Raw genomic sequence first — 13,531 nt, forward strand, 5'->3', positions numbered from 1 at the left:
TTGAGTTTTACTGGGTTGTTTTAGATTTTATGTAGACTTACATTTTGACTCTATTATATATAATGGAGTATTTGTGAACAAATACTGAACAATCATATGAAACAAGTTAATATAGCACAGTGGTTAAGAATTCATTATCTGGAGACAGACTAAAGTTCTAATCTCAATTCCAACATTTACTAGTTGTGTTGATCTTAGACAAGATAATTTAACTTCTCTGACCTTTTTTCCTCATCTGTAAAATTGGCTAAGAATAGTTACCATCTCCTAGGATTTCTCTGAGGATTGAGTCAGATATGTGGAGGAGGAGGAGAGGTTCTATGGCATAGAACAACCAGTCTAAAAATATCTCCTGTGTAATTGAATGAAGCAGTTACACACTTGAACCTGTTTGTCTTGGAATAGGACAGGGGATAGATCGGGGAATGATGATGCAATAAGGCAGGTATCCAAGCCGAGGGTTTGACCTTGTTTGTTTGTTTGTTTTAGACAATGTTAAGAAGGTGAGGAGGAGCAGAGGAAGGGGGGTAGAAAGAGAGACTCTTAAGCAGGCTTCATGGAGCCTTATGTGGGACTTGATCTCATGAACCTGAGATTGTGACCTGAGCCAATATTAAGAGTCAGACACTTAACCAACTGAGCTACCCAGGCACCCCAAGGTTTGATCTTTTGAATGTAGTAGTAAGGGTCAAAGCTATTTAAAGGAAGGACAATTAAAGTTCTAACATAGAAGTGGAAGCAATGCCTTGGAACAGATGAAAAAGAGTGATAATGAGGGCTGAGAGTATGTACAAGCAAAGATTACAAGAGATAACTATGACTAATGCCTGAGTAAGATTAAGTAATGGGACAAATGTGGCTGGAATTTTGCACAGTGGGATGGAAGGTGCTCTCAACCCAGCCTTCACTAGCTTTTTGGTACCTGTGAAATAAGGAGATTGGGCCACATAATCTCTACGGTTTTATTTGGGTCCAGCAGCCTGTGAAATTTCCAATCTGTTCTATGGAACTGGGAGTGGAGATCCCTGACAATTCTAGGTAGTTGAAAGAAAAAATCTAGAATTGAAAGTTGTCAGCCTATAACTGGTTCCTTATATAGCTATTTGTGGCTAATAGAAGCAAAAGTGAGCAATGGGCCACTTTCCCAGAATCTCTGCTCTCAGTGAATATTGCATGAAGTATTGGCATTTAAAAATGAGCTTACCAGGGAATGGGAGGGGAAAAACCACAAATGAATGCATGTTAAGTGTCCAAAGTCAGGATATGCAACCTGGACTTAATTTTTCTGAAGATCATTGTGAAAGAGTATCCTTTATCACTTTTTGTGCATGGTTTAAAAATATCTCGAGTCAGTCTGTTATTGCTATGAAATATATTTTGCAACTTTAGTCTCCCCATTAGTGTTCATAGGGAAGAAAACACATTTAAACATTTGCTTAAGAAAAACAAAGCTGAGGGGCGCCTGGGTGGCTCAGTGGGTTAAGCCGCTGCCTTCGGCTCGGGTCGTGATCTCAGGGTCCTAGGATCGAGTCCCGCATCGGGCTCTCTGCTCAACAGGGAGCCTGCTTCCCACTCTCTCTCTGCCTGCCTCTCTGCCTACTTGTGATCTCTCTGTCAAATAAATAAATAAAATCTTAAAAAAAAAAAAAGAAAAATAAAAACAAAGCTGACATGTTCAAATGATGTTAAAATTGCTTCAAAAGACGAGATATTAATTTTGAGTTATTTGAACTATCTTGGCCTCTGACATCCATACAGGGAGATAATTAAGAGTCCACTGTACATATTCCAAAAATGCAAGTATTGCTGAAAGTTTGTTTTATTTTGGTTATAAGTTTGGGAGAGGAAAATCATACCATATATTTTACATGTTTTATACATTTTCTTATTTAATCCCAACAGTTGTATAGTTGGGGGAAAGGAACCTTATTTAGAGAAGTTAAAATTTGTCTAGTTCTTTTTTTTTTTTTTTAATTTTATTTATTTATTTGACAGAGAGAGAGAGAGAGACAGTGAGAGAGGGAATACAAGCAGGGAAAGCAGGAGAGGCAGGAGAAGCAGGCTCGGAGCAGGGACCCCGATGTGGGGCTCGATCCCAGGATGCTGGGATCATGACCTGAGCCGAAGGCAGACGCTTAATGACTGAGCCACCCAGGAACCCCAAAATTTGTTCAATTCTTACTGTTCATAAGAGGCCTAGTCCTCTGGGAATCTGTAATTTAGTGGAGCAGGCAGAAACCAAACCGCAAACAAGTCCCATCATAGACCTTTATTAGTCCTGAGTGGCTCCTTGAGGATGCCTTGGGAAGGGCTTTAAAAGATGTCTAGAACTTTGACAGGTAACTGCTAGGCTGTGAGATGGGGAGGAAGCAAAAGAGAAAGTCAGAATAGAGGAGAAAAGTTTCACAGAGGCATGATGAGCAAAATACCTGGTGTGGCCAGGAAACAGTAAGAGATGCTCTGTTTGGTGGGGGGATAGGATGGTTCAGGATGTCAGCACCTGCAACAGACTTGGAGACAAGATGAGCTGCTGTTGCCAGATGAACTAGAGACCTTGGGCCCTGCAGCTGTCACCCAGCCTGTCCCCCCAGCATCACCAGAGGCTTTTGGTCTCATCACCAGAACTCAGGGACGGATGAGCCCATGGTTGAGTGGTGCAAATGAAAGGTTGCTTAGAGCACACTCTTGAGATGTGAGGGGGGGCCAGCTCAAGGGAGAGCTGTTCCCTGGGTTTTGGGTCTCTATCTTGTATTGACAGTTGTTAAGTAAGTGGTGGAATATTTATTATTTGGGTAGAGGGTTTCTTTGGGAGCAGGATTTTGTGCCTTTTCTCCTTACTTGGTCAGGGCTTCTGGCCTTCTTCGTCTTAGGCCTGTCTGGTGTGATTGGGTTTCTTGTGGCTTTGGGAAATGCTGCAGGGACAGGTTCCTAACTTTCCTGATAACAGGGCTCGGTTCCCCCTTTGCTGGCCTTCAGGCAACCATTAAGGCCTAACTGCCCACTCTAACAATATAACTGTAACAGGCAGCAAGGAAGTGGCAAAGGGTTTTGACCAGGGAAATAGCTGGAACAGGACTCTGTTTTAAGAATTCTTCCAGCAGTCTTCCACTAATGTATGGCAGTCTGGGTAGAAGGAGGAGGCAGGGAGGCCAGTGGAGGCTGTTTGGGTAATGCTGGCAGAACCCAAAGAGGAACTGCCCTGGGCCCTGCCAGAGGAAAGGGAGAATCCTGCTTCTTACCCCAAATGGGTAAAGGAATAGGAAGCGCTCACCTGCACGTATTTCTTGAAAACAAGTAGAATTCCCTGACTGCTTGACTTGTAAAAGCTTTTTGTTTGTAGTTTGTTATTTATCTGTCAAGTAAAAGGGAGCTCTTTTTGTGTCCTTTTTCCTCAGGTTCTGAGTCCTAACAAACGGAAGTGGAGTGCTAGGATCAGTAAGGGATCTGGAAAGGATGGAATCAATAGAATTTGATTGGATGGGGAAATGTAACGAAGACTCCCAAATTTTAAACCTCAATGACTAGGAAAAGAGTGGTTTCCATGTGAGAAATAAGACCATGATTGAGAAGAAAGTATGCCAAATGGGGTCAGTTGGAAGTTACAATAGCCTTTTCATGCAGAAATATCCAGAAGCTGTTGAAAGGCCAGAGCTGGTATTCATTAAAAAAAAAATAGTAGGGGCTAGAGATAGTAGAGTCCGCTGGTGTCTGCACGGAGATAAAGCCTTGTGTGGCGGATGCCTGTGCGGAGGATAATGTGGCAAATAGACAAGATGGGGGAGGGCGTGTTAAACTTCCAGAAAATAGAGCAGGAGAAGGGGACCCGTCGGGGGAAGGGGGAAGGACATGCGAGTAGAGCATGCAGAGCTGGAGAGGAAAAGGGAGGAGATGTGATGTAGGTAAATGCAGCAGGCTGGTGGGGGCAAGGAGGCGGATATAGTCACAGGGACTGTGTTTGGTGATAAAGGGTACCTTCCTCTGGGCAGTCTTCATACTCCAGGCTATCCCAGACTGTCTTCCTCTTGTGACTTGGCATTGTTGACTGGTTAGTCACCAGCATTTGCTTGTGTGTCCATTAGATCAAATGCCCGCAAAAGAGCAAGGACTGTGTAGAGTTGTCTACATGGTGAGTATAGGATGAGGAATCAGGAAATTAAGGACATTCCATGAGAGAGCAGCTTCAGGGAGGGGTTGAGAAGGAAAGCCAAAGTGTAGGTTGTGATGAAACAGGATGATGGTAAGAAATGAAAGAAGCAGGCAGTTATGAGAAAAAGAGGGAGAGAGATCACCAGGAAAGAAAGGGAGAGAATAAAATGTCTAATTCTAGGGTAGGTGAGATTTGAACATGTTCCTACGCTGTGGTGCAGGCCCGTGGAAAGGAGAGGTTGAGGATGGGAGGGGAGGCAGTGGTGATGACGCATGGAGTGAATCTGAAAGGGACTGGTGGATGCAGGGGAGGGAATGAAGCTCTGGCAGGGGTGGGGGAAAGCACAGAAATGTAGACTTGAAAGGTGGGCCCTGCGGTGGGAGGTCATAATGGACTGCTAGGGAGGACCCTATGGCCTAATGAAAACACGGCACCCTTGGAGTTTTCATACTGCCCTTCATCAGTAGCATGAACTGTAGCAAGTGACGTTTTTTCAAATGCCTCAACTTCCCTGTAGGTAAAATGGGTGAACTACTTTCCAGCTCCAAAAATCAGGCGTTGTTGACCCACTTACTTGCAAGTGCTCTCTTGGCTTTTTGTTTGTTTTGAGTATCTTGGGGGGGATGTTTCCATTAGAGGGTGGAGAAGCAAAGTAGGCATTGGGTCCTCATAGCATGAAAGAGACAATGCTGTAGGCCTCAGTGATCAGGAGTTTTTTTTGAGGGGTGGGCATAGGATAGGAAGAAAAACACAACGTGAATAAAAGTTTTTTGAAGCATGTGTAAAGACCCCGGGGGAGGGTTAGAGGGCAAGGATACCTGATCCTGGAGGAATCAGACCCTATTGCTGGAGAGAAGGGATTAGGGAAGGTGTGACCACAGGCTACCTCCCTGACCGCCTCTTACAGATGAGGGTAATAAGAGAAGCAGGCGCACACCTGGAGCCCACGCATCCTTAGGGATGGTGTGACTGCAAGCCAGCTTTTAGAGATTAATGGGGAGGGTCCATTAGTTTCCACGCAGCTGCAACGGAGTGTCAACGCAAAGATTAGGAAGTCCTGGCAGGAGCCTCATGAACCCGCGGGCGTACAGCCCAACCCAGTCTCGCGCGCGTGCCGCGCCCCAGTCCGGCATTCGTGGTGCAGCGCGCTCTCGCCCCACCAGGAACTTCAGGAACTTGGCTTTCATCTAGTTCCCGCAGCGCGACCTTAGGTTGGTTTTTTTTTTCTTCTTCTTAAATTGCTGAGTGGGGAGAGGCCCCGCCTTTCCGGGCCGGGGGTTGGCCTCGGGGGCCGCCCCTCCCGCGCTCCCGGGCAGCTGCTCCTTCCCTGAAGGCGCTGGAGGGCCTTGCAGCGGTCCACGAAACCCAATGGCGCTACCCGCCTGGCTGCTGCCCAGGTAGGGCGCCCGGCCCGTGGCGGGAGGCGAGGGGAGAGGGGGTGGGGCGCCAGGGGCAGGGTACCCCCCCCCCCCAACGCCCGCGGGCGGCTGCGAGGGCAGCGCGGCGCGGCGCAACCCTGAGCCCAGTGCGCTCTTGAACTCTCAACAGGCATTAGCTAGTTTTCAGTTCTCTTTGCAACCCTAGGAGGAAAGCTCTTATATTACCCCCATCTACAGGCTAGGAAATGGGAAGGACAGCCTACCCTGCCACCCCTTTTGTGCGACCTCTACCAGTCAGTCCTGCTTTCCTTCCCCCTCTGGCCACCAGGAGTCCTTCGATTGACTTTGTCGGACCCGCTGTTCCAGGGTGGGTTTCAGACCTGCCGGGTGCAGAAACACCTGTTGCATGTGTAGATTCCAGAGCACAGTTCAGGGGACTTGGGGCTGTGTGTTTAACCAACGCCAGGTTATTCTGGTGCGGGCTTAAGGAAGGCCTCCTTGCGCCAACTCCTCTTAGTGGTTCGCATGATCTGTAGGGTGCCTGTCATCAAGCTACACTGGATCTGCTTCCTGCTTACTTGCCTTATTTCTCAGAGGTTTTGCGTCTCCAACTAGAAGAAATCCTTGTCTCTACTGGCAGGGCCCCTCCCACCACCCTTCTGAACCCCCAAGGCACATTTCAAACAGTGCTTTCCCTAACTACCTCAAACTGTGTATCTGCCAATCATCCCTGAGTCATCTCCCCAGCAACCCAGTTTTAAACCCGGCTTGACTTCCCTTTTCTGGACTGAGCCACTAAACTGCTTTCTGTATGTGTCTGGGGAAGGAAACGTCTGCCTTTGTAAATATAATGGGCAGTGGCAACATACTACCCCGCCCCCCCCAACAGAGAATGCATTCGCAAGTCAGGTATGGCCAACTACTGAATCACCCACCACTGGGAAATGCCACCACCACTACTCCCCTCTTGTAACCGTGATTTCAGGTTTTGTACTTCGCAGACTGAGTTGCGTGAACACATTGAGCATGTCAAGCAAGCCCTCACCATCCTTTTTTTTTTTTTTTTAAGTATTCAAAGCCATCTTTGCAATGTTTTAGCCCTTTGTGAGAACAAATGTGTGCTGTGGGTCCTTTCAAAATCTGAATAAAGACTCTGATACTGAATGGTTTTCTCTTGCTTGCTTAGGTGGGCCAGCAGTTTAGTTAAAAGATTTGTGTGTAATGCTGAAAAGATTATTATAAAGGAAGTACTTAATGCTATTTTCCTTTATTTATAGGTATAGGAAGAACACCTATCTTTTCATCTACTACTTAATCCAATTCTGTGGCCACTCATGGATATTTACCAATATGACAGTCCGGTTCTTTTCATTTGGAGAAGGTAAAACTCCAGAAATCATTTTGGATTTTTAACATTCAATACTTGTTTTCACCTAGTCCTGCTTATGTTAATTTTTCAACTTCTGTGAACTTCACCTAATATCCTTCACTGCTCTAAGATTTAGTAGCCATATTTTTCAGTAACCATACTTCTTGCTCATTTCAAAAACCAAAACCTTTTTGGAGAAGGAGGCAGGTGAGTTGAGGGGGGAGGGACTTGGCTTCCCTCTGACTAGGCAGTTTGCTCTCAAAACACAGACATGGCATTGGGGTGGTGCCATCTGACTCTTCGTTTTTGGTTCTGCAGCAAACCTTCTCATATTTGATGGGTTTTGAGGAAATCTGTAAATGCCAGTATAACCTTTTGCCCAGAGAACTCAGGAATTAACCAGATTCTTTCCTTGTCTTTTTATTCCCCAGGCTTAACATAACTAGAGACTACTAATAAGTGAAAGACAAACTGTATGGTCCCCTTAAGAAGTAATGTGTCCCTAAGTAAATGACACACCATCTAGATGACTCACCATCCATATGGGAGTTGGTAAAGTCATGTTTCCTCCAGTTTTCTAAAAAGTAAAGATTTTAACCAGCATTCCAATTTTTAAGAAATGAATCACTAAGTGACTGTCAAAATAACGTTCTTTTCATGTTCCCTCCCCACATGGGTAAGTGTCATCACAGTTTACAACTGTTGGGTGGCTTGACAGTTTGAGCAACTTCTGGTTTCAGCTAGAAACAAACACATAGAATGTACCCGAGAAAACCATGCTGTGCTCATCAATTCAGTATCATAAGGAAATTAATCTAATTCTGAGGTGCCATAACTATCTTTGGTTGCTTTTTCTTACTGTGAATCTGCAGTTAAATTTTTGCCTTCAGCAACCTCCAAAGATACAACCTAAGGCTTGAATTTCAACTATGAATGTTGGGGTCTTCAGTCAGGGAAAAACATGAGTGGTGGGAAAACTTCCTCTATGTTTATAGGGAAAAAAAGTCAGCACTTCTAGGCCTTGAAATTAGCTGGGGTGTTGTGGGCATATTACAAGTCATTCACGCCAAGAGTTAAAAGCAATGAACTCTTTCTTATCCTGCCTGGCCTTTCCAGTGGGAAAAATTGCTTTAGTTGGCAGTGTGTTTATTTCTTAATTATTATCCTACTGTTAAAATTAGAGAAGCCTCTTATTAAAGTTACACAACCATTCATATGGAAAGCGGACTGAAAACAGCTAAGTGGGAGTTCAGTTTAATTCCTGAGTCAATGTATAAATTAAGTAGCTTAGTAGCAGTCTAATCACCTGAAGGGTAACACCTGCTGCCTTCTCCATCCCAGAGCTGTGTGATGGGAAATGCAGTTTTGTAGCAAGTGCAGGGCAGTGGATGAGAGCACAGACTTCCGTCCCTCAGGGACCATCTGTGAAATGGGAATGATGATAATAGTGCTCACCTTGTAGAGCTGTTGAGAATAGAAACCCTTAGTGCTCCATAAGTTACCATCATGTGAATGATCATGTGGGCAATAAAGACAGCCAATTCTTCCCTAGATGTTTCTTAACATGATGGGATTTCCTTTTAAAATTAAAACCAACAAATACATCCTATTTAGAGGAATAGTTGTTTCTCCTATTTCGTTTTTTTCCAAATGCAGTGTGGGCAGTCTGCAGTGCAGACTTCAAGAGGCCCAGGTTCTAATAAAGTTTTAGAAAGCCCAAACCAAATACGTATAGGACACAAATAAGATGTTATTAAGCATGACATCATTATGAATGTCCTTTCCATAAAGCTTCTCTAGTATCATATTTTTCTCATCTTTGTCATTTTCTTGTCAATGAAAAAGGTGTGAGCATGCCAGCTTCTTCAGTAAGTTTACCTCCGACCTCTGTTTACAGTTGATGGTTTAGATTCTACCGGGTTACTTTTATTTGGGAATTGCTTTATAACATATATGGGGAATTATATATGGAGAATAAATACTACAGCTTGGCCATGGGCCTTCTTTTTCAAATTTTTGCTGCTTTTTTAGCGGAGGAGCAATTAAGATATACTACAATACGAAGTACTTTCTTTGGTTGCGTGTATTAGTAATTTAATAGCTGTTAGGAAATTTCTCACATGTACAATGAGAAAAAAAGTAAATAATCACACTTTTTATTTCAAAGTGCTGCATAGATTTGGGTTGTGACCTAGCTTTTACTTTATTGTATCTATTTCTAATTCCTGGACACAGATTCCATGGTTGACACTTTCTATGCTATTGGTCTTGTGATGCGCCTTTGCCAGTCCATTTCCCTCCTGGAGTTGCTGCACATATATGTTGGCATTGAACCAAACCATCTCTTTCCTAGGTTTCTGCAGGTAGGTTTTGTTTTGTTTTGTTAACAATTTATCACTGTGGGCACCTGGGTGGTACAGCCAGTTAAGCAGCCAACTCGTGGTTTCGGCTCAGGTTGTGATCTTAGGGTTGTGAGATGGAGCCCTGTGTTGGGCTCCTCACTCCACCCAGAGTCTGCTTCACGTTCCCTCTCTCCCCCTCTTCCCCTCCCCTCTGTGTGTGCTCTCTCTGTCAAATAAGTAAATCTTGAAAAAAAAAAACCACACATGATATTATTGACTATATTCTCTATGCTGTACTTTTCATTCCTGTGACTTATTTTATTTTTTTTAAAGATTTTATTTATTTGACAGACAGAGATCACAAGCAGGCAGAGAGGCAGGCAGAGAGAGAGAGGAGGAAGCAGGCTCCCCGCTGAGCAGAGAGCCCGACGCGGGGCTCGATCCCAGAACCCTGGGATCATGACCCGAGCTGAAGGCAGAGGCTTTAACCCACTGGGCCACCCAGGCACCCCAATTCCTGTGACTTATTTTAAAACTGGACATTTGTACCTCTTAATCTCCTTTATCTGTTTTGCCCATCCCCCCAAACACCCCTCCTCTGGCAACCATCAGTTAGTTCCCTGTATTAAGGAATCTGTTTGGGCCCTTTATTTATTTATTTTTTGGTTGTTCATTCATTTGTTTTTTAGGTGCTACAAATAAGTCAAATTATGTGGTCTTTGTCTTTCTCTTTCTAACATACTTCACTTAGCATAATACCCTCTAGATCCATCCATGTTCTTATAAATGGCAAGATCTCATTCTTTCTCATGGCTGAGTAATATTCGTGTGTGTGTGTGTGTGTGTACATGCACCACATCTTTATCCATTCACCTATGGATGGACACTTGGGGTTGCTTCTATAACTTGGCTGTTAGAAGTAATGCCTATGAACAATAACAATATTGCAGTAAACACAAGGGTGCATATGTTTTCAAATTACTGTTTTTGTTTTCTGTGGGTAAACACCCAGTAATGGAGTTACTGGATTATATGGTATTTCTATTTTTAATTTTTTAAGGAAATTCCATACTGTTTTCTCCAGTGGCTGCATTAATTTACATTCCCACCAGTTGCCTTTTCTCTTCATCCTTGCCAACACTTCTTGTTTCTTGTCTCTTTGATTCTAGCCACTGCCAAGTATGAGGAGATATCTCATTGTGGTTTTGATTTGCATTTCCCTGATGATTAGAGCATCTTTTCATGAGCCTGTAGGCCATCTGTATGTTTTCTCTGAAAAAATGTCTGTTCAGTTCTTCTGCCCATTTTCTAATTGGATTGTTTGTTTTTCTGGTGTAGTGTAAGTGCTTCACGTATATTTGGATCGTAACCCCTTACCAGATATTTCTCATTCAGATACATTCCCCCACTCAGTAGGTAGCCTTTTTGTTTTGCCGATGGTTTTATTTGCTGTGCAAAGGCTTTTAATTTTGGTGTAGTCCCAGTGGGTTAATTTTGCTTTTGTTTCTCTTGCCTGCAGAGACATATGCATAAATATGTTTTATGCATAAGGCTGATGTCCAAGAGATTACTGCTCATGTTTTCTTTTAGGAGTTTAATGGTTTTAGGTCTCACATTTAGGTATTTAGGTCTTTAATCCATTTTGAATCTGTTTTTGTGTATGTTGTAAGAAAATGGTCCAGTTTCTTTCTTTCACGTGTAGCTGTCCCATTTTTCTCAATACCATTTGTTGAAGAGACTGTCTTTTCCCCATTGGACATTATTGCCTCCTTTGTTGAAGATTAATTAACCATATAATCATGGGTTTATTTCTGGGCTCTCTGTTCTGTTCCTTTGATCTGTGTGTCTTTTTTTGTGCCAGTACCATGCTGTTTTGATTACTTCAACTTTGTCATATTATCTTGAAATCTGGGATTGCAATTCATCCACTGTGTGGTTTTCTCTCAAGACGACTTTGTCTATTCAACGTCTTTTGTGGTTCTGTACAAATTTTAGGGTTATTTGTTCTAGTTCTATGAAAATGCTTATGGTATTTTTACAGGGTTTGCTTTGAGTCTGTAGTCTGCTTTAGATAGTATGGACATTTTAATGATAATTCTTCATGATCTTGGTTCTGCAGGAAGATTTTAATCACATTACCAGTATTATATAATCTGTTTTATTTTATTTTATTTTTTAATTTATTTGACAGAGAGATCACAAGTAGGCAGAGAGAGAGGGGGAAGCAGGCTCCCCGCTGAGCAGAGAGCCCGATGTGGGGCTCGATCCCAGGACCCGAGATCATGACCTGAGCTGAAGGCAGAGGCTTAACCCACTGTGCCCCTATAGAATCTGTTTTATACTTTATACTATTTCAGGCTCTCTTTACTTAAAGTGAGCAGTTGAAAAGCAAAGCCCTGAAAAATTGCAACTCAAGTCACTGATAAGAATTCTATGAAAAAATGACCTTATTCCAAGACATTGCACCAGTAGACTAGGCAGTTGGAAACATTCAGGGCAACGATGCTGTTGCTTTGGGAAGCATGGAGGTGATTTTCTCTTAAGAGCTGGATTTCACAGCCACTTGCCACTCTACCTGTGCCACTGTCCTGGGCACTGGAAGATAGAGGAGAGTCATAGGATTGGAGTCATTCAGACTTCGGTTTGACTCCTGGCTCCTCTAGCTATCACTGTGGGGTCAGATCCATAGCCATTGAGCTGTTTCAGGGAAAAGACACCACACAAAATATCTGGTCAATAGTAAACAGCCCAGGGGCACTGGGTGGCTCAGTCAGTTAAACATCTGCCTTTATGGCTCAGATCATGATCCCAGTGTCCTGTCCTGGGATGGAGCCTTGCATTGGGCTCCCTGCTTGGCAGGGAGCCTGCTTCTCCCCCGACCTCCGTGTCCTCTCTCTCAAATATATAAAATCTTAAAAAAAAAAAAAAAAAGTAAATAATCCCCCAAAAAAGTTTCCTTCACCAATATCCAAAGAATAGAATATTCAGCCATTTCTTGTTCTTTTTGCCAATTTTTACTGAATACAGATGCAAAGGAGAGACCATTCATGTTTATCTAGTATATCTAATATACATCTATTTATAGACTTGGGACTCCTACAGACCTGGATTCAAATCCCAGTTCGAGCTCTTATTAGTTGTATGAATTTATTTTTTTATTTCAAATTTTTATTTAAATTCTGGTTAGTTAACAGATAGTGTAATAGTTTCAGGAGTAGAAACTGGTTGTATGAATTTAAACATGGAAATTGTTCTGAACCTTATTTTCTCATGTGATGTGAAAATAACACTTACCTCATGGAGTAACTGAAAAAATGGGTGGGATAAGTTCCTAGTGCTTAGTTAGAATACAATATCTGGAAGATATTGCTATTATTTTAGCTATTATTTGTTTCCTGTACCAGGTCTTTAGCACTAGATGACCATGTTCCTTTTTCTTTTTTCTTTTTTTTTTAAGATTTTATTTAAGAGAGACAGTGAGAGCCCACACTAATTTGGGGGTGGGGAGGAGAAGGGCACAGAGACAGGGAAAGGGAGAAGCAGACTCCCCACTAAGCAGGAAGCCTGATACAGGGCTTGATCCCAGGAACCTAGGTGATACAGGACCCAGAGATCATGACCTAAGGCAAAGGACACTTAACCTACTGAGCCATCCAGGCACGCCCACCATATTCCTTTTTTTTTTTTTTTTTTAAGATTTTATTTATTTATTTGACAGACAGAGATCACAAGTAGGTCGAGAGGCAGGCAGAGAGAGAGAGAGTGGGGAAAGCAGGCTCCCCGCCAAGCAGAGAGCCCGATGCAGGGCTTGATCCCAGGACCCTGAGATCATGACCTGAGCCGAAGGCAGAGGCTTTAACCCACTGAGCCACCCAGGCACCCCCACCATATTCCTTTTTAAAGCCAGGTTGAAGGGCGCCTGAGTAGCTCAGTTGGTTAGGCAACTGCCTTTGGCTCCGGTCATGATCTCAGGATCCTGGGATCAAGCCCCGCATCAGGCTTCCTGATCAGCGGGGAGCCTGTTTCTTCCTCTCCAGCTCCCTCTGCTTGTGCTGTCTTTTCCTCTCTCTGTCAAATAAATAAATAAATAAATCTAAATAAATAAGGCAGGTTGAAGGAAGATGAGAAATGCACAGGTGGAGATTCAATACAAGAAATCATTGCTGGTAAGGCAAGAGAAAAAAGTGCTATTTTCCATATGAAGAGAGATAAGTTAGGTGACTATGTGAACGTGTGTTTAAAATCTGCAGAAAAGGGGATTTCTGTGAGGATAGCTTTAACTATTTGCAAAATA

At 43.2% G+C, this 13,531-nt stretch overlaps 1 protein-coding gene across 4 annotated transcripts in view; it reads left to right on the plus strand.

The window, feature by feature from the left end:
- The first annotated feature begins 5,265 nt into the window (after positions 1-5,265).
- HACD4 (3-hydroxyacyl-CoA dehydratase 4) overlaps positions 5,266-13,531 on the plus strand; it is a 42,420-nt gene continuing 34,154 nt past the window's right edge. For 3 of the 4 annotated variants that reach the window (XM_046023936.1, XM_046023933.1, XM_046023937.1), the window contains exons 1-3: positions 5,432-5,544; positions 6,804-6,907; positions 9,131-9,258. In XM_046023936.1, the coding sequence (XP_045879892.1) occupies positions 5,516-5,544; positions 6,804-6,907; positions 9,131-9,258 (261 nt within the window). In that variant the 5' untranslated portion in view covers positions 5,432-5,515. Of the gene's footprint in view, positions 5,359-5,431; positions 5,545-6,803; positions 6,908-9,130; positions 9,259-13,531 lie in introns of those variants that run through there. The other variant, XM_046023934.1, reaches the window with a different exon arrangement.

The sequence above is a fragment of the Meles meles genome, chromosome 11 (assembly GCF_922984935.1).
Source record: "Meles meles chromosome 11, mMelMel3.1 paternal haplotype, whole genome shotgun sequence".
Classification (NCBI taxonomy): domain Eukaryota; kingdom Metazoa; phylum Chordata; class Mammalia; order Carnivora; family Mustelidae; genus Meles; species Meles meles.